Source organism: Zalophus californianus, chromosome 4, assembly GCF_009762305.2.
Source record: "Zalophus californianus isolate mZalCal1 chromosome 4, mZalCal1.pri.v2, whole genome shotgun sequence".
NCBI classification, from domain to species: Eukaryota; Metazoa; Chordata; class Mammalia; order Carnivora; family Otariidae; genus Zalophus; species Zalophus californianus.
In genome coordinates, this window is record NC_045598.1 from 41,727,360 (window position 1) to 41,748,881 (window position 21,522).

A 21,522-nucleotide genomic window follows, 5' to 3' on the forward strand; every position below is an offset into this window, starting at 1 on the left:
TCCAGGATCATGACCTGAGCCGAAGGCAGTTGCCCAACCAACCGAGCCACACAGACACTAAGATAATGTGAGATTCTTAATTTATTCTGATTACAATTACTAATCTTGTTCAAGGCTAAATTAGGCTCTTAAAGAGTTTCAAGTTATCTCTGAGCAGCTTCAGAGGTATTTAAATTGGACTACTGTAACTTCATGGATATTGTCATATATTCAGAAGAAGGAAATAACATTTGAGGAAGCTTTGGCCGCTTTGTTTTTTGCATACCCCTGACAGTAAAGGTTAATATTGGGCTAATAGATCCATTGCTTCTAAACAGTGGAAGAGGACTGGAATCATAAAAGATTCCATTTGGAGGAAAAACGGTTGTTTGGCAATAAAAATCTCAATGGGAAGCCTCTGAATCTCAGTTTAAGGATTCTGTATGGACAGAAAAAAAAAAATCCCACATTCTAGTGAAGTAGCAGTTTTACTAGCTTTGGATTCTTGGAGGGCCTATTGTAATACAAAATAAGTGGTATTTTTATGAATTAACATAGTTAAAACCATTGGGTAGAAAGTGCCTGCCTTTGATGTTTCACTTTGTATTTTCCATTGAAAATAAGAAATGTTAGGGGCGCTTGGGTGGCTCAGATGGTTAAGCATCTGCCTTCAGCTCTGGTCATGATCCCAGGGTTCTGGGATCGAGCCCCATGTCAGGCTTCCTGCTCAGCGGGAAGTCGGTTTCTCCCTCTACTGCTCCCCCTGCTTGTACTCTCTCACTCTTTCTGTTGAATAAGTAAATAAAATCTTAAAAAAAAGAAAAAGAAAATAAGAAATGTTAAAAAATTCTTAACTGTTATTGAAATGTTTAACTTTTGGTCTTCTTACACAATAAAATGTGTCTGCTACATTCCATGCTGGCCAGGTCTTTGATTCTGAAGATGTAATTGTAATTTATTACTTAAGCCCATAGCTCTCATTTGTTTGGCTATGTTAGGTTTATATGAAGAAAATTAGGACTTACTGCTTTAGCAAATGTAATGAGCAATGTGTTTTTTTTTTCTTTAGGATCAAACAGAGCATACTGAATCAGCAGGACTGGCTGGTGGTGCGGCAGGCATCATGAGTAAGCACAGGGAAGTCTGTTCCTTATCACGTGTGTAAGGGGAAAAAGGTAAGAAAACCAGTGTTCTGTTTCTATTAGAGATTGAATTTAAGAAAACAACTAAAAAAAAAAAGAAAACAACTAAATCTATAGAACATTTCATGTGTATATGCTGCTGGCTTCATTTTTAACATTGTCTCTTGTTAAATCAGGAGTGTGGTTTTAAAAAAAGACTTAAATCCAGAGCAAAGGGTATTTTTAAATTACTGTTGAATTATGTCAAAAATTCTAATTTCTCCTGCCAGTGCTTGGCTTTTTCCTTTTGGAGTCATCTTCCACTTTGAGGATAGAAAGGTAATTTCAGCATGAAAAAGAACATGGATTTGAGAGCAATATTGTTAAGAGAAGAAAAATCCAATTAATCTTATTTCTATTTCTTAATCATCATGCAAGAGTTAAACAATTAAAGCTAATTTGGGGCAGGGAATCAGAAATATAGATTTAATTAAATTTTTTTACTTTGTATTTTTAGACTAATTGTGAAGAGCTATAATTTCCAGCAGAAAATTGGAAGTATTTTACTAATTCTTGTAGAGCAGGAATCATTGATTTTTTTTTTCCTGACTAGGAATCATGTGATTTCTTTCAGGGTTTACAATTACTGAAGGGGTAGAAAATGGTGGTGGGGGTAGAGGGTATGTGGGTGAGATTAGTTTCAGAAACTGATTATGCCATTCACTAATGGCATGTTGCATACTCTGGTTGAGTTCTTTGATTTTTTCATGTAAGCTTTGAGGATAGAGGGATGGACCTGACAGTGTGTGATAGGAGACTGAGTTCTTTTTCTCTTTAGTTGAGGGTGGAGTGGAGTGGCACTCAGCAGTGCCTTCCCCATCAAAACTTGGGCCTGCAGCTGGAAGAGTATTTCTTGTACCCTAGCTACCTCATGTGAGGGTGTGTGAAGGGAGTGCCCTTTTCTGCCTTTACTGGGTGAAATCTTATTCTTCAGGCATTAATTACCTCTTTAGGAAGTTCTCAACCCACTGCAAAAACTATCAACAATAATAAATAGTAAATAATAAGGGGTAATCAGTTATTAGAATATTTGTCGTAGTAGCCCAGAAATACACCCCCGCCTCAGTCTGATTTAGCTTCACCTCTTCCTTGGCTTCCTAGCACTCAGTGCATATATCAGTTGACACAGTGTTTTTTTTTTTTTTTTTGACACAGTGTTTTATATTTTTAAGTTTACTCATCCGTCTCCCCTATGAGACATTAGGCACTGTTAGGTCAGGGACATTGTCTTATTTGTCATTGTAATCTAATGACTGGGACAGTGCCTGGAACACAGATGCTCAGTAATGTTTGGTACATGAATATACACTGTTCATTGTAATTAGTAGATAGCATAAAGAGGATGTACCAGTGAAGAAAACATAAAAGGAGCAATCAAATCAGTGCTTTAAAAGTGGGACCCCCTAAGACTGAGATTCAAGAGAGTGTCCAAAAGGACTCTAGTCAATAGAATAAAAAAGAAGAGGTCTAGAAGCCCAACAACAAATGAAGAGGTCCTCAGGAAGGAGCTGTACTAAATTAAGTAATTATGTCTTTTTTGAGATATAGAGGTATAATATTTAGTGACTTCTATTTTGAGTAAGAGTTGGATGCTTTTATAAGAAGACAAATAAAGAATCCTGACATAAGGGGCACCTGGCTGGCTCAGTTGGTGGAGCATATGACTCTTGATCTCAGGGTCGTGAGTTCAAGCCCCACATTAGGTGTGGAGCCTACTTAAAATTAATTAATTTAAAAATGAATCCTGATATAGGATTTAAATCCTCTGGGAGACCCAGCTTATGTGGTGAGAAGACTGCCCCCCTCCCAAGTCCTCAGGAGACCACAGGTTATTCTTTGGAAGATGAAACTGAAGATGCTCGACTTGGGGGCCCTAAACATAACAGATCAGGGATGAGGCACCATAGGAAAGCTGAGGGATTAAGGAAAATCCTTTATATTGAAAAGTGAGACCCTTCCCCCTCACTCCCTCTACTTTTCTTTCAGAAGGTAATTGCCTGGTATTATATCTTTTTCCTCCCTTATAGAAGATTACATGAGTCCTCCTCGGAGTCTAAAGAAAAGACTTATCTATACTGGCATTTAGAGGTCTCCCAGTGAGATAGCTGTGTTCCCACCTGATCAACATGCAGTGGGAGCCTCCTGGTTGAGAAGCCAAGTATGCAGATCTTGCAGTTGGCTTTTAGTAGTTCCATTTATTCAATAAATAGGCATTTGGGGATAGTGTCCAATGAGAAAGAGAGCAAAAGTACAAAAGAGGAACTTGAAGGAAATAATACTGGAAATAGAAGAAAGTTTGAGAAAAAAACCCAAAAAACAATAGGTAATTACTAATTGCATCAAACAGGTAAGAGAAGAAATTATATTCATGAAATGAGATGCTGTAAAAATCATTAGAAAAAGAAAGTGCTCTGGAAATTTAAAATATGATAGACATTTTTGGTGCATTTAAAAAAATTTAGGGGCGCTTGGGTGGCTCAGTCATTGAGCGTCTGCCTTCAGCTCAGGTCATGATCCCGGGGTCCTGGGATCAAGTCCCGCATCGGGTTCCTTGCTCCGCGGGAAGCCTGCTTCTCCCTCTCCCACTCCCCCTGCTTGTGTTCCTGCTCTCGCTGTGTCTCTCTCTGTCAAATAAATAAATAAATAAAAATATAAAAAATAAAAAAATAAAAAAATTTAAACTATCTCAAGCTTATAGAAAAGTCACAAGTACAAAGAACTTTTTTTCTCTGAACCATCTGAGAATAAGTTGCTAGCTGCTGCATGCCCCATCCCCTTTGAAACTGTTTCTGGCAAACAAGGACATTCTCCTACATAACTACAATACATTCATCAAAATCAGGAAATTAATTTTGATTCATTACTACCATCTAATTCTCAGATCTTATTCAAGTTTTGCCAGATGTACAAATAATGTCCTCTATATTAAGAGGATCTAGTTTAGAATCACGTGTTGCATTTAGTTGTCATGTTTCTGTAGTCTCCTTCCATTTGGAACAGTTCTGCAGTCTTTGACTCTTTTGACCTTGACACTTTTGAAGATTGCAGACCAGTTATTTTGTAGAATGTTCCTCAGTTTTGGTTTGTCTGATGTTTCCTATTGACTAGATTCAGGTTATGCATTTTTGCGGGAATATCACAGAAGTGGTGCTATTTTTGTTTTTAATTAATATATTTTATTTTTTTAGAGCAGTTTCAGGTTCATAGCAAAATGGAGCAGAAATTAAAGGTTGTTCCCATAACCCCCTGACTGCCCCCACCCCCTACCTCACCTCTCCCGATATTGACATTGCTGTGTCCTTTTCATTGCAGCCTATCAAAGAGCACAGATTTCCATTTGTCACATTACTGATGATGCTCACTTTGATACTTGTGTAAGCTGGTGTCTGCCAGGCTTTGCTGCTCAAGTTACTCTTTTTTTGCTTTGGTAATTAGTATTTTTATGGAGAGGAACTTTGAAGCTATGTAAATATCCCTTCCCCATCATACTTGGGACTCATTCATTCATATTGCAAAGACTCATTGTTCTCTTTTTTATTCAGTGGGCTATAATCCATTGCTATCTTTATTTATTTTGATTTTCTTATTTAGCCTGTGGGAACTCCTTCAGGCTGGTTTCTTTGTCCTTTTGACATGTCTCCATCATTCTTGGAGCATATATACTTGCTTTCCAGTGCACAAGATACTCAGGATTGTTCTTTTTCTTTTTTAATTGGAATGTAATTCACATACCATAAAATTCATTCTTTTAAAGTGTGTAGAGTCCAATGGTTTTTATATATTTACGGAGCTGTGCAGTCATCACCACTGTGTAGTTCCAGAACATTTTTATCACCCCCAAAAGAAATCTTATATCCATTAATAGTCACTTCCTGTTTCCCTCCCAGTTCCCCCCAGCACCTGACAATCATGAATTAATTTTCTATTTCTATGGATTTGCCTATTCTGGTTAGTCCATACAAATGGAATCATATATAGCTTTTTGTGTGTGCTTCTTTACCTTAGTATTTCCAAAATTTATTCATGTTGTAGTATACAGCAGTACGACATCTATTTTTATTGCCCTATAATATTCCACTTTGTTGATATACCATCCCACACTTTATTCATTCATTTATCAGTTGACATATATTTTGGTTTTTCCACCTTTTGGCTGTTGTGAATGATGTTGCTTTGAGCATTTGGGGATGAGTTTTTGTGTGAATATGTTTTCATTTCTCTTGGGTATAAACCTAGGAGTAGAAGAGCTATGCCATAAGGTAACACTGTTTAACTTTTTGAGGAACTGCCAAACTGTTTCCCAAAGTTGCAACATCATTTTACTTTCCTTCTAGTAATGTGTGACAACTCATATTTCCCTACATCCTCATCAAAGCTCTTGTATTTTTTCTACTCCAGCTGTGGAATCGGCCATTTCTCTGTGGAGTCCTGCTTCCTTTCAGTGGGTAACAATACTTAGAAACCAAATCTGGTGCGATGGATATGCTCATTGCTACTTGAAGTAGAGATGGAGTTTTGCTGCTCCAAGATCCTGTGCACAGAGCTAGAAAATATACCTGTGTGTGTGTGCAGACACACACATTTACATCTATATCTGTTGTGCACAGACACACACACATTTACCTCTATATCTATTGTGCGTGGACACACACACATTTACATCTGTATCTGTTGCTATAAGTGTCCGTGTTTCTTGAAGTCTATGAGTTCATACTGATATCTCAGATTCCAAACCAACACTGTGGGGTTCTTTCTAGTTTTCACCTTTTGTTCATTTAACTCTCTTCTCTAACAGTGAGAAACCTTGCTCCTGTTGCCCTTCATGTAGTCACTTATTTGATCTATCTCTGCATGTAACCAATCTCCTATCACCTTCTCCTTCCCCTGGCCCTTCTTATCCTGCTCAGGCTCTGACCTGCCACTCTGGACTGCACTCTTACATCTCCTCCTCACCCCTCCTGCATATGGACTCTTCTCATCCCCAAGCCAGACCATCCCCTTCATGTGGATGCATTCCTCACCTCTCTTGGGCTCTGACTCTCCATGCTGCACTGTCCTGCACAGATGGCTTCCTCACCCTGCTGGGTCTTTGATGCCTTATGTTGGGCCACTAACACAAGGACATCTATTTTACCACACTTGGGCTCTGACTCCCCCTTACACAGATGCTGTCTTCATCCTGCTCCCATGTCTACTGAATTTTTCATAACTTTTTCCCTTTTATTATTCTTTTTAACTTTCTATTTTGTAGTAATTATAGACCCCCAGGAAGTTGTAAAAGTAGTATAAAGAGTTCCTGTGTACCCTTCATTTACCCAGTTTTTCTCATTGGTTACATCTTACATAACTTAGAAAACATAAAAACCAGGAAATTGACATTTTATTTATCCATTCATCAGTTGATAGATATTTAGTTGTTAGCACCTTTTGGCTGTTATAAATAAAGCTGCTGTGAGCATATTCATGAATGTGTATCTCTCCCATTTGTCACATGTAGATTTGTGTAACCACCATTGCAGTTGAAGCTTAACGACTGAGCCACCCAGGTGCCCGCAGTTGAAGCTATAGCACAATTCTATCACCGCAGAGATCTCCCTTATATTTTTTCTTTATAGTCACGTGCACCCCGTCTCCCTACTTTCTCATATTTAATGACTTTTTAAAATTAAAAACATTACAAGTCACAGGAAGAGCTGAGTAAGCGTAGAGATAAACCATGTTATAGTCAGGAATAGAAAGACTTAATATCATTCCCAATCATGAGTGAGGGGCAGGGTAGGAATTCTAATTTCTGAAAGTTGATTTTATTGGCATTCTGTTCCATCCTGTTCCATTACTGAGTCTTGGAGCCACTTAGGATAGTTTTTTCCCCAGCTCCTGGCTTTATTCAGAGAGCCCAGTATGGCCCCTTCCACTGCAGAAGCTTCTGTTAAGTTTGCAGCCAGTAATTCCCATCCTCCCTGCTAGCTTCTGAATCCTAGGCCTGTTGCTGTCTAGTTTTGTAACCCCTGTGGACTGACATCCTTGAGTTTTCACTCATTGCTGTGGCTTGCTTGCTTCTTGTTTTATGTATATTTCCCTTTCTTGCTTTTGAATTTGACTGTATAAACTATTTTAAAATAATCTATTTTTTCTACAATTTCTATATTCAGAGTGAAAAGGAATGCTTCCTACCACCAGCTCAGTATTGTTTTTCTTTTGAAAAATTTTAAGCCTATAGAAAAATTGAAAAATAATACAATAAAGACCCATATATCCTTTACCTAGATTCATCAGTTTTTACCATTTTGCTTCTTTTTTGAACACCTCTCTTCCTCTCTCCCTCCTTTCTCTTTTCCCTCTCCTCCCCCACACTCATACACCCGTTCATATACTTTTCTTTTTCTGAATCATTTGAAAGTTAAATACAGATAATACATGGGGTACCTGGGTGGCTCAGTTGTTAAGCGTCTGCCTTCGGCTCAGGTCATGGTCCCAGGGTCCTGGAATCGAGCCCCGCATCTGGCTCCTGCTCAGCAGGAAGCCTGCTTCTCCCTCTCCCACTCCCCCTGCTTGTGTTCCCTCTCTTGCTGTCTTTCTCTGTCAAATAAATAAAATCTTAAAAAAAAAAAATACAGATAATACAATACTTCTTCCCTAAATAGTGAGCAGACATTTCTGAAGAGTAAGGACATTCTCCTACAAAATAAAATACCATTATCACATCTAAGAAAAAGATTATTAATTTATTGTATCACCCAATATATAGTCCAGATTTCTTGGATTGTCCTCTAAATGTGATTTTTTGCTATGTACGTATATATGTGTGTTTTCTTGATCTAGAACCCCATCAGTGTTCGTGCATGGCATTTGGTTATTTAATCTCTTTAGTCTCTTTTAATTTAGAGTGATGGGGTTTTTTTTGTTTGTTTTCAAGATTTTATTTATTTATTTGTCAGAGAAAGAGAGCAGAAGCAGGGAGAGCTGCAGGCAGAACAGGCAGAGCAGGCAGAGGGAGAAGCAGGCTCCCGACTGAGCCAGGAGCCTGATGCGGAACTTGATCCCAGGACCCTGGGATCATGACCTGAGCCAAAGGCAGATGCTTAACCAGCTGAGCCACCCAGGCATCCCTGGAATGATGGTTTTTTTAACACTGAATTTTTGGAGAGTTCAGAACAGTTGTCTTAATGGAATGCCTTACATTCTAGATTTGTCAAATTGTTTCTTCAGGATTCAATTAAGGTTAAACATTTTTGGCATGAATACTGTGTTGGTATGTCTTAAACTTCTCATTGCATCACATCAAGAGATGCATCATGTTAAACTTTTTAACATGTTAAACTATATTTAACTATTGTTAAACAATTGGTGATGCTAAGTTTGATCATTTGGTTTAGGTAGTGATTTTTTACTTTTTACAATAAACATGTATTTTCTCCTTTGTGATTATCTGTGGACTAGTACTTTGAGACACTGTGCATATTTTCTTCCCCAATAGCCGTTTATCTAAAGGCTTTAGCATTCATTTTTGATGCTGGCCTGAATCATTAATTATCATCGGAGTTCAGTACAGCTTCTTGACCAGCTGTTTATACAACAGTCCCTGCTTATCTATGGGGAATATGTTCCAAGACCCCCAGTGGTACCTAAAATTACTGATAGTACCAAAACCTAAATATACTGTTTTTTTCCTATACATGCATACCTATGATAAAGTTTAATTTGTAATTTAGATAAAGTAAGAGATTAACACCAGTAACTAATAATAAAATGAACAATTATAACAATATACTGCAATAAAATTTATGTGAATGTGCTATCGGGCTTCCCATTGCTTAAAGTAATACAATACCTTTCTCAGACTGGCATTCCAAGGCTTGCATAATATGATGCCTATCTACCTTTCCATCTGTGTCCTGATGTTAACTATATAAATTCTTGATCCAGTTTCACTGATCCCTCAATAATTGCCCACCCTAGATAACTCCTTGTATGTCTCTCCCTGTTTGAAATTTCACTTCTATATCTTGCCATCTGGAATATCTGTTAAAATTTTTCCATCCTTCTGGACCCAGCTCAAATCCATAAATAAAGCCTTCCTTGACCATCCAGATGGTGATCCTGCCCATTTCTTGAACTTTTATAGTACTTACTCTGTAGCACTTATCTGTTAATTTCAACCGACAAATTAATCAAGTAGTACTTTGTGTCTCTTGTACTGTGTTGTTATTAAAATCATTTATTATGTTACTTTTCTTATTTAGCATTGTTTACCATTAATTAAGTTATAAGCCTCTGATGTTAAGGATGATGTCTGAGAATTCAACTGATTATAATACCCTGCATACAGTAGATGCACAATAAATATGTTGGATCCAATTATTTATTAATATTTTATATATAATGACTACGAAATGCTGAGTATTGTAGGTGTATATTAAATGTGCTAGATTGTATGTTGTGAGAAATTTCGTTCATGCTCTTAGCATTAGAAAGTTTAAATATGCAGTTTTTATCTAAATAAGATGGCATGTATACGAACATGATTTTGAACTATAAATCGTGACACACAAAAGATAGATTTAAGAAAAACTTTTAAGGGATTATTATGCAGCCTATTTGTCTACCTAAACTTAAATTATTTAACAGGAGCCAATCAATAAATAAAAGTTGATTGAATGAATAATCATGAGGAAATACTTGAATAAATCCATTAAATCTCCTGAGCTTTTCTTTTTAAATTGGTAAAATGAAAGAAATAATATTCACACTTTTATGTATCTCAGAGGAGAAACACTATAAGTCAAAGAAAACTCACCACATTTTATATTTACCTTAAATTTTGTAATAGGATATTGCATTTTTTATTTTCCCTCTTCTTATGTTTTCCTTACTCAGACATTTTAGGGGAATTGTGATATTATCTCCCCTCGATCTGCCTCCCTATATGCCAGTAAGAAGCCAAACAATTTTCAGTTTGGGAAGAACATTTTGAGAAATTAAGGAGATAAATAAATATGGGGATCATTATAATAGAGGGGGGAAAATGGGATAGTATTTATTGAACAACTATGTGCTCTTGGCATTCTGTTAAGTGGGTGACACACCTAGTATATGTGCCCACAGAATGCTTTTAGATGAATTAACACCAAGAAAGACTTAGAAATGGTACTTGAAAAAAAGAGGTTTAAAAAGAAAAACCAAGGGGTGGGACGCCTGGGTGGCTCAGTTGGTTAAGCGTCTGCCTTCGGCTCAGGTCATGATCCCAGGGTCCTGGGATCGAGTCCCGCATCGGGCTCCTTGCTCAGCAGGGAGCCTGCTTCTCCCTCTGCTGCTCTTCCTGCTTGTGCTCTCTCTCACTATGTCAAATAAATAAATAAAACCTTAAAAAAATTAAAAAAAAGAAAAAAAGAAAAACCAAGGGGTGTTTGCCTGGCTCAGTCAGTAGAGCGTTCGACTTGATCTCTGGGTCTTGAGTTCAAGCACAATGTCGGGTGTGGAGATTATTTCAAAAAGAATCTATTAAAAAGAATAACCAAATCAGAATCATCATTAACATTTTGGAACTGATATCCTGTATCCCCATGCTTGCTTGAACTTTCTTGTTCCATTTGGGAACAATTCTTTAAAAGCTTTCTCTTCAGGGCACCTGGGTGGCTCAGTTGGTTAAGCGGCTGCCTTCAGCTCAGGTCATGATCCCACAGTTCTGGGATCAAGCCCCGCGTGCGGCTCTCTGTTCAGCGGGGAGCCTGCTTCTCCCTATCCCTTTGTCTGCTGCTTCCCCTGCTTGTGCTCTCTCACTCTCTGTCAAATAAATAAATAAAATCTTTAAAAAAAAATAAAAGCTTTCTTTTCAAATAGAAATGTAGTTTTATCTCAAAGAAATGATTTCTCTCTCGACATCTGGACTTTATCTTTTTTTTTTCTTTCTTTGGACTTTATCTTTTGAAACATCCTATTCAAATGCATCAAGTTTGTCTTCTGTAATTATATTTTGATTATTGTCAGCTTATAGGTTTCTAGACTTTATTAGCTTAAAGATCTTAGAATACCTCTAGTGGGATGATAAATTTTTATAGTGTACCATGGTCTGAATAGATTTATAAGAGATTTTATTCTTATATATTTAAGATTTATAAATTATATAAATATTTTTTATGCATAAATCTATATTTTTCACTTTTTTCCAGTTTATTGAGATATAATTGACAATGTTGTATTAGTTTAAGGTGTACAACATAATGATTTATGTATATATTGGTAATAATTATCACAATAAGTTTAGTTAATATCAGTCACTTCACACATAGTTGTGGTATGTGTATTTTCATTTCTTTTTTTTACAGATTTTATTTATTGACAAAGAGAAACACAGCGAGAGAAGGAACACAAGCAGGGGGAATGGGAGAGGGAGAAGCAGGCTTCCCTCTGAGCAGGGAGCCCAATGTGGGGCTCGATCCCAGGACCCTGGGATCGTGACCTGAGCCAAAGGCAGCCACTTAATGACTGAGCCACCCAGGTGCCCCTGTATTTTCATTTTTTTAAATAAATACCTAGCAGAGGAATTGCTGAATCATATGGTAGTTCTATATTTAATTTTTTGAGGAACCTCCATACTCTTTTTTCATACAGTTTGCATTCCCACCAACAGGGTACAAGGGTCCCTTTTTCTCTACGTCCTCGCCAACACTTGTTATTTCTTCTTATCTTTTTTATAATAGCCATTCTAACTGGTGTGTTTGATTGTGGTTTTCATTTGCATTTCTCTGGTGATCAGTCATGTTGAGCATCTTTTCATGTGTCTTTTGGCTGTCTGTGTGTTTTTTAATTGGATTGTTTGGGGTTTTTTTGCAGCCAAGTTGTATGAGTTCTGAATGTATTTTGGATATTAACCCTTATTGGATATATGATTTGCAAATATTTTCTCCCATTCAGTAGGTTGCTTTTCATTTTGTTGATGGTTTCCTCAGCTGTGCAGAAGCTTTTTATTTTGGTGTAGTTCCGCCTGTTTATTTTTGCTTTTCTTGCCTTTGCTTTTGGAGTCAAATACAAAAACTCCTCTCTAAGACCAATGTCAAAGAGCTAATTACTGCCTTATGGTTTCAGGTCTTATGTTCAAGTCCTTAATCCATGTTGAATAAAGTTGACCTTTGTGTTAAGCTGATCTTTTTGTATGGTATAAGATAGGTGTATGGTTTCATTCTTTTGCATGTGGCTGTCCAGCTTCCCCAACACCACTTATTGAAGAAATTATCCTTTCTTATATATTGTTGGCTCCTTTGTCATAAATTAATTGACCATATGTGTGTGGTTTTATTTCTGGGATCTCTTTTCTGTTCCACTAATTGGTGGGTCTGTTTTTATGCCAATACCATACTGTTTTGATTACTATAGCTTTGTAATATGGTTTGAAATCAAGAATTGTGACGGTTCCAGCTTTATTCTTTCTCAAGACTGCTTTGGCTATTCAGGATCTTTTGTGGATCCATACAAATTATTGGATTTTTAAAAATTTTTATGAAAAATGCCATTGGAATTTTGATAGGGATTGCATTGAATCTGTAGATTGAGTAGTATGAACATTTTAACAATATTGATTATTCTAATCCATGAACCCAGACTATCTTTATATCTCTCTGTGTTTTCCAATTATTTCCTCAATGTCTTCAGAGTACAGATCTTTCACCTCTTTGGTTAAGTTTATTCCTAGGAATTTTATTCTTTTTGATGCAATCGTAAATGATGTTTGCTTAAATTCTCTTTCTGATAATTTGGTGCTAGTGTATAGAAACCCAACTGATTTTTGTGTGTTCACTTTTTAAAAATTTTTTTAAATTTAAATCTTAATTAATTAAACTTAATTACTTAATTTTAATTAAAAAATTTAAAACCCTTTGCCATACTTGGGGCTTAACTCACAAACCAGAGAACAGGAGCTGCATGCTCTACTGACTCAGCCAAGCACCCTTTGTGTGTTGACTTAATCTTGCAATGTTATTGAATTCATTTATTCTAACAGGTTTGTGTGTGTGTGTGTGTGTGTGTGTGTGTGTGTGTGTGTGTGGAGTCTTTAGGGTGTTCTGTATATAATATCATGTCAACCTGCAAGTGCAGATAGTTCTTCTTTTCTGATTCAGATGCCTTTTCTTTTTCTTCCTAATTGCTTTTGCTAGGAATTCCAGTATTATGTTGAATATAAGTGGTGAAAGTGAGTATCTTAGTCTTGTTCTTGATCTTAGAGGAAAAGCTTTTAGGTTTTCACTGCTGAGTATGATGTTAGCTGTGGGCTTGTCATAGATGGCCTTTATTATGTTGAGGTGTGTTCTCTACCCACTTAGTTGAGGATTTTTCTTTTATCATAAATGTGTATTGAATTTTGTTAAATGCTTTTTCTGCACTATTGAGATGATCATATGATTTATCCTTCATTTTGTTAATATGGTACTACATTGATTTACAGATGTTGAACCATCCTTGCCATCCCTAGAGTAAATCCCATTTGATCATGGTATATGATCTTTTTAATGTATTACTGAATCAAGTTTGCTGATATTTAGGTTTTGGATTTTTGTATCTATACTCATCAGGAATATTGGTCTGTAATTTTCCTTTCTTGTAGTGTCCTTACTTGGTTTTGGTATCAGGGTAATGCTGGCTTTGTAAAATGAGTTCAGAAGTGTTCCCCCCTCTTTTATTGTTTGGAAGAGTTTAAGAAGCATTGCTACTCATTCTTTTTTTTCCTTAAGATTTTTTATTTATTCATTTGAGAGAGAGAAAGTGAGCAAGAGCATGAGCCAGGGGATAGGGTCAGAGGGAGAGGGAGAAGCAGACTTCCTGCTGAGCAGGGAGCCTGATGCGGTAACTGGGATCATGACCAGAGCTGAAGGCAGACGCTTAATCAACTGAGCCACACAGGCGCCCCAGTTCTTTTTTTAATGTTTGATAGAATTCATTAGTGAAGCCAACTGGTCCTAGACTTTTCTTTTGTTGGGTGGTTTTTAATTACTGATTCAATATTCTTATTAGTAATTGGTCTGTTCAGATTTTCTATTTCTTTGTGATTCACTCTTGGTAGGTTGTATTTGTCTAGGAATTTATTAATTTCCTTTAGGTTTTCCAGTTTTTTAGTGTATAATTATTTATAGTAGTCTCATGATCATTTGTATTTCTGTTATCAGTTGTAACCTCTATAAATTAAATTTTAGTAATTGAAAGTGTAATACAAATTTGATCTACTTTCTAGGTTTAAACAAGTCTCTTGAGTGGTGTTTCTTCACCGATGGAGAATTACTTCCAAGCAGAAGCTTACAACCTGGACAAGGTATTGGATGAATTTGAACAAAACGAAGGTGAGAATTTATTTTGGTGAATCTATTTGAATACATTTATGATATGGAGAATGTGGGATTATAAGAGGATGCAACACTTTAAAAAAATAGAATGACTTAATAACTTAATGATAACAGCATTATATTTTAATGCCCAGAGGAAGAACTAACAGTTTTTATTTTATTTTATTTATTTATTTGACAGAGAGGGAGAGAGACAGCGAAAGAGGGAACACAAGCAGGGGGAGTGGGAGAGGGAGAAGTGAAGCAGGTTTCCCACTGAGCAGAGAGCCCAATGTGGGGCTCAATCCCAGGACCCTGAGATCATGACCTAAGCCGAAGGCAGACACTTAACAACTGAGCCACCTGGGCACCCCAAGAACTAACATTTTTTAGCACTGTGTGCCAGATACTATGCTAAAGCATTTACATGGACTGTATTATTTAATCTTTAAAATAATCCCATGAAAGTAGATCTTATCTACATTTTATAGATGGAGAGGCACAGAGAGATTAAGCAATTTCCCCAAAGTTAGTTTGCTAAGTGGCAGAATGATTAATATCCAGGCAGTATAATACTAGAGCCTGAACTTGCTTTAAACAACCAATTTATGGTCAAGAAAAGCTTTAGAATGTGTGATTGTATTTCCTAAACTAAGAAAAATAACTTGTTGCCTATTGATTGACCAATAAGGATACATTTTAAACCTAATTTTAAAAGATTTATAGTTTTAAGTTACTGCCAAGATGGTTAGATAAAATGTCTGCCTAAGATTCACTTCATTTAGGAAAACCTTTTCCTTACATTTCTCTCAGTATGATTTAAATGGATAAGCCATAATTAATTAGATCCCTCCTACCCTGATATTCTCTGGTTTTTTTTTTTAAGATTTATTTATTTGAGAGAGCACAGGGTTGGCTCGGGGGAGAGGTGGGGAAGAGCAGAGGGAGAGGGAGAAGCAGGGAGACCAAGATGGGTCTTGATACCAGGACCCTGAGATCATGACCTGAGCCGAAGGCAGACATGCTTAACCAACTGAACTACTCAAGTGCCCCTTGATATTCTGTATTTCTAAGGGGGAAATGGCATGTAACAAGTTTATAAAGTGATGTATTTCTATCTGAAGTCCATGATTTTAGAAATGGTCTCCAAACCTTTATTATATCCAGTGATTCAGGTTGTTCTTGGATAGTAGTTGAGAAGAGAGATTAATTTTAATGTTGTTGCTTTGGGTCTGTGATAGAGTAAGCCTTATATAGAATTATGGGAGTAAGGAAGGAAAAGGGAGAAGGAAGGATACATGGAATAGCCTGCTATTCTCATATTTTACCACTGATAACCCAAAGCTTCCATAGCCATAGGATTCATCTAAATGTGAAAATAATCATTTGGGATTTTATTGGATCTATATACCAAGGTGGAAGGGGTATTTTCCTCTCAATTTCAATCATTTATACAGATAATTTCTCAATCCTTTCTTTGGTTTGGCCCTCTGTGTATCACAGTTATTTGTTATGAGATATCTACACAGGTGCTATACCTAATCACTTGAATAGTATACTTCTAGAATACCATTGACTCAAATAAAACTGTTAGTTCATTACATCATTCTCTTTATGACTTCTGTAGATTCTAGTAGGGTGCTTCGTATATAGGTGATTTTGAATATATTTTCGTTGTATCAGGAAAAATTGTCTTTTAGTTCAAAAATACAGCATTTGCTTATAAAAAAATAATTCCTTTAGAAGGAGAAGAACTTCAGAAGCCAGATTCTTGTTTGGAACTATGTTGTTTATTTGTTTTGAACTATTTTTTTAAAATCTTAGTACTAGTTGTATTAAAACTACCACCTCTAGCCTGCTATCTTTCCAAGTATATTTTAAATAAAGTGATTTTTCATTTTGTGTTAATTTCCTTATTTAAATGAAAAATATACCACATACAAACTGTGATAACACTAGATAATTAACATTATACCCATGTAGTAGGTGATTAAATAATGACATTTTTAATAACTGATCTAACATTCTTGTTTGAATATTATTAAATATTCTTGTAAGAAGCAGCATTTCCTTTTTATTTCCATGAACCATCTTGGAAATAATGATTTCTTTTTTTAAAGGAAGCATATGTTATTAAATTTCAAGTCTTTGCTAGCCCAAATTTGGGCAACTCATGATTTAACACTCAGAGGATTCAAGACCATTCTCTACACATTTTGATGTTTTATGGCCTTTACAATCCGCCCTTTCAGTTCCTTTCACTACTTCCTTACAATAATTCTTTTTTCAACCCAAACTGATTTACTTATTGCTCTCTCAGATTGTTGTGTTTGGAACTATACTTGTTCCCCCTTAAGAATGACCTCTTTTCCAGACTGAAATAAAATTGTCTTTGAAGCCCAGCCGTTTGCTCCTGCCTCTATGAATTCCAGCTTGCTACCTCAGCCTCTAAAATATCTTTGTTCTCTGAATTTATTTTCTATACATAATAGTTTTCAAATACTATGCTGTCCTGTACCGCTAATTAGATGCTCATGTGTACTATATCTGTTTCTTATTTTTCCAACTAGATTATGTACTTCTTGGAGGCCAGAGCTATCATTTAATCTTCATGCTCCTTAAGCACAATGCTTTTACTATGGTAGATACTCACTTAGCATATATTTCTTGTATACCTACTACATACCAGGCACAATGCAAAGTCAGGACTTACACTGATGGAGAGAAATGGTTTCTGTCTGAAAAAGTCAGGTAGAAGCCATTGCATTACAGTGTAGTAAATGCTTAAATAGAGATATGAACAAGGTGCTAAGGGGGCATTAAAGATTAATGTTACTATTGAGGGGAAAATATATCTGCATAATTTCAGGACTATGATTATTTGATACGCTGTAAGAAGACAGCAAGAAAGACAGTAAGTGTATTATTTCTCTAAATATACATATGGTACTATAACTTGGGAAAATAATCATCATAGTTATAATCTCTTAAAAAGTAAATTATGCTTATTGATGGAATATAAATAGGTTGATTTAGTAAGATAAATGAATATTTTTCTGCCAAATAGCCTCAGATAATTATATAAATATAAACCTAATTAATGTGATATAGTTATGAGTATAATTTCACATACTGTAGCAAACTTTTTAAAATGCTTATTATGGACAAATTTCAAATACATACAAAAAACAGAATAATGTAGTAAATTCTGGTATACCGATTTCTCAGCTTCAACAGCAGTTAACATGTTGCCTGTTGTGTTTCATTTGTATCTTCACTCCTCGCTGCTTGTTACTTTTTTAGTTTTGTTTTTTTTTAAGATTTTATTTATTTGAGAGTGAGAGCACGAGCAGGGAGGAGGGGCAGAGAGAGAGGGAGAAGCAGACTCCCCACTGAGTAGGGAGCAGGACACAGGACTTGATCCCAGGAACCTGGGATCATGACCTGAGCCAAAGGTAGACTCGTAATCGACTGAGCCACCCAAGTGCCCATTTTTCGTTTTTTAAGATGAAATTTACATACATTAAAATGTATAGATCTTAACTGTAGCAGTTTTGACAAGTAAATATATCAATGTAACCCACATTCCAGTTGTCCTGTAGATTATAGATCATTCTGTCTCCACAAAAAATTCCTTTGTTTTCCTTCCCACTCAGTTACTTCATCTTCATCACTGTCCTAATTTTTTTCCAGCTTAGATTAGTCCCCAGCCTATGTTGTACCCAACCAATCGAAGGTCTTTTCCGATTGCTACTCCCTGCCCCTGCCACCAAGTATAGCCTGTGTACCATCTTAGTTATGTTACTAGATTTGTTTTTTGGAATGTTCTGGGATATTACCATTTGGTGACATGTAATATAGGAACAGTCTTAAGAATATTTTTTATTCTTAGCTAAAAATTAGAAACTTCATATTCTAGGAATATTCTATTTTTAGATATCCTGGCAATATTTATTTTCAGAATATTTGCAAATGTAGTTAATTAACTGAGTCCTAGCTTTTCCAGTGTCACCAGCAAACTTATTGCAATTATTTATTTTTTCAGATGAAACAGTTTCTCCTATTTTATTGGATACCAAGTGGAATAAGATTCTAGATCCCCCGTCTCACCGACTGTCATTTAACCCTGCATTGGCCAGTGTGAATGAACCTGCAGTTTCTAATGAGTCACAGCCACAACTAAAAGTTTTCTCTCTGGCTCATTCAGCTTCTCTGACCACAGAGGGAGAGGACCATTGTGCTAATGGACAGGACTATAGTCTGAATCCAGAGATCAACACAATGTGGATTGATGAAAATGCCGTTGCAGAAGATCAGTTAATTAAGAGGAACTGTAATCGAGATGATCAATGTAGTACTGTCGAAGTGGGAGAGAAGAAATGTGGAAACCTAGCTTGTCTGCCGGATGAGAAGAATGTTCTTGTTGTAGCCGTTATGCATAATTGTGATAAAAGGACATTACAAAGCGATTTGCAGGATTGTAATAATTGTAATAGTCAGTCCCTCATGGATGCTTTTAGTTGTTCACTGGATAACGAAAACAGACAAACTGATCAATTTAGTTTTAGTATAAATGGGTCCACTGAAAAAGATATGAACTCAGAGAAACAAATGGATCTGTTGAATAGACCAAGTGCAGTGGGGGATTCTGTTAAACATACGTGTTCTACTTTATCTGATAATCTAGCCAGTATCTGTTCTCCTTCACAATTAAAGGATGATGAAAATACAGGTAGAGACCCATCCATGTCTGTGATTACAAGTTTAACAATTGATTCAGTAATCTCATCCCAGGGAACAGATGAAGGTCCTGCTGCTAAAAAGCAAGAGAACTATATACCAGATGAGGTTCTCACTGGCAAAACCAGCTCTGCTAGGACAGATCTAGGGAGTCCAAACTCCTTTTCCCACTTGAGTGAAGGGATTTTGATGAAAAAAGAGCCAGCAGAAGAGAGAACAACTGAAGAATCTGTCCAGTCTGGTTTACCTTTGCTTCTCAAAACAGACATGCCTAATGGGTCTGGAAGGGAGGATAACTGTGAACAGTTTTCAGATTGTCTTGTGTCCAGTGACATTAGAGCTGATGAAAAGGAAGGTTGTGAACATGAAGAAATTCTTGGCACTACAGAACTTCTTAATATGACAGAGCATTTCTCTGACTCTCGGGAGATGACTAATTGGAAATTGACTAAACTAAATGATATGAATGATAGCCTAATAAATAAAGAAAATGAGAAGTTTCTGCCAATGAATCAGCCTGAGGACATTTACAATGATAGTGGAGGAGAGTGTGATAGAATGGCAGAAGCAGGTCTGGATTTAAATGGAACTTGCATGAATGAAAGTGAAGGATGTGATTTCTCCACTATGGATACACCAGCAGCAAATTCTCTATCTAATTGTGATTCCTATGGAATGCAGAGCCCAGTTGTTTGTTTTGTTCCAAAGACTTTACCCTCCAAAGAAGATTCAGTAACAGAAGAAAAAGAAATAGAAGAGAGCAAGTCAGAATGCTACTCAAATATTTATGAACAGAGAGGAAATGAAGCCACAGAAGGGAGTGGACTACTTTTAAACAGCACTGGTGACCTGATGAAGAAAAATTATTTACACAGTTTCTGTAGCCAAGTTCCATCAGTGCTCGGGCAGTCTTCCCCCAAGATAGTAGCAAACTTGCAATCTATCAGTGTTCCTTTTGGTGGTGCAAGACCCAAGCAACCTTCTAATCTTAAACTTCAAATTCCAAAGCCATTGTCTGATCATTTACAAAATGACCTTCCTACAAATAGTGGAAATAATATTAAAAACAAAAATGATGTTCTTGGGAAAGCAAAATTAGGGGAGAACTCAGCAACCAATGTATGTAATGCCTCTTTGGGAAACATCTCTGTTGCTGATACAAATGGGGAACATTTAGAAAGCTACGAGTCTGGGATATCCAGTAGACCGTGCCTTGCATTAGCTCCAGAAAGCCCAGATAATGATCTCAGAGCTGGTCAGTTTGGAATTTCTGCCAGAAAGCCATTTACTACTCTGGGTGAGGTGGCTCCTGTATGGGTACCAGATTCTCAGGCTCCAAATTGCATGAAATGTGAAGCCAGGTTCACATTCACCAAAAGGAGGCATCATTGCAGAGCATGTGGGAAGGTAAGTTGTGTGTATATCAAGTCAGAAATACGGCATGCCCACTTTATTAAGCTCAGTTAGAGATTAATAAAGGCAATATAAGGTGAACATACTTCTGGTTGAGATGACATTATAAATAGCTTGGAACACCCAGTTTTAGTAAATTTCTCAAAAAAAATGACCTCGCTGAATCTTAGTGTTTATATAACTTTTTTTGTTGCCAAGATTTAAGCTGAATCACTTTCCATGAAGAGATGAAAATTGAGGAAGTATTAACTTGGTGGTTTCTGTATTGACAGATACTTGGTTAATGGAATAGTTTAAAATAAGGAAGTTATTTTTTTATAAAGTGATTATACTTTTTATTTTTTTATTTTTTTACAGATTTTATTTATTTATTTGACAGAGAGAGACACAGCGAGAAAGGGAACACAAGCAGGGGGAGTGGGAAAGGGAGAAGCAGGCCCCCCCGCCGAGCAGGGAGCCCGATGCGGGGCTTGATCCCAGGACCCTGGGACCATGACCCAAGCCAAAGGCAGACTCTTAATGACTGAGCCACTCAGGTGCCCCAAGGAAGTTATTTTTTTGATTTAAGAAATACTTGTGATTGACTTCATATTTTTTTAATTCTTGAGAAATTGAACATTACACTTGAAATCCATCTTAGTTTTTGCTGTAGGAATTTGGTCAGTCTATTAGACATTCTGGAACTTTTTATACGCATATACACATGTTTTTGTCTTTTTCCCCCCATGTAATTTTTTTTTTAAAAGATTTACTTATTTATTCCAGGGGAGTGAGGGCTGGAGGGAGAGGAGTCCCAAGCAGACTCCATGTTCAGTGTGGAGCCAGACCCGGGGCTCAATCTCATGACCCTGAGATCACAACCTGAGCCAAAACCAAGACACTTAACTGACTATGCTATG

At 36.6% G+C, this 21,522-nt stretch overlaps 1 protein-coding gene across 2 annotated transcripts in view; it reads left to right on the plus strand.

The window, feature by feature from the left end:
• ZFYVE9 (zinc finger FYVE-type containing 9) overlaps positions 1 to 21,522 on the plus strand; it is a 184,828-nt gene that overhangs the window by 59,901 nt on the left and 103,405 nt on the right. For both annotated transcript variants that reach the window (XM_027577103.1, XM_027577110.1), the window contains exons 2-4: positions 1,049 to 1,154; positions 14,383 to 14,488; positions 18,516 to 20,617. In XM_027577103.1, coding sequence (XP_027432904.1) covers positions 14,419 to 14,488; positions 18,516 to 20,617 — 2,172 coding nt within the window. In that variant the 5' untranslated portion in view covers positions 1,049 to 1,154; positions 14,383 to 14,418. The remainder of the gene's footprint in view (positions 1 to 1,048; positions 1,155 to 14,382; positions 14,489 to 18,515; positions 20,618 to 21,522) is intronic.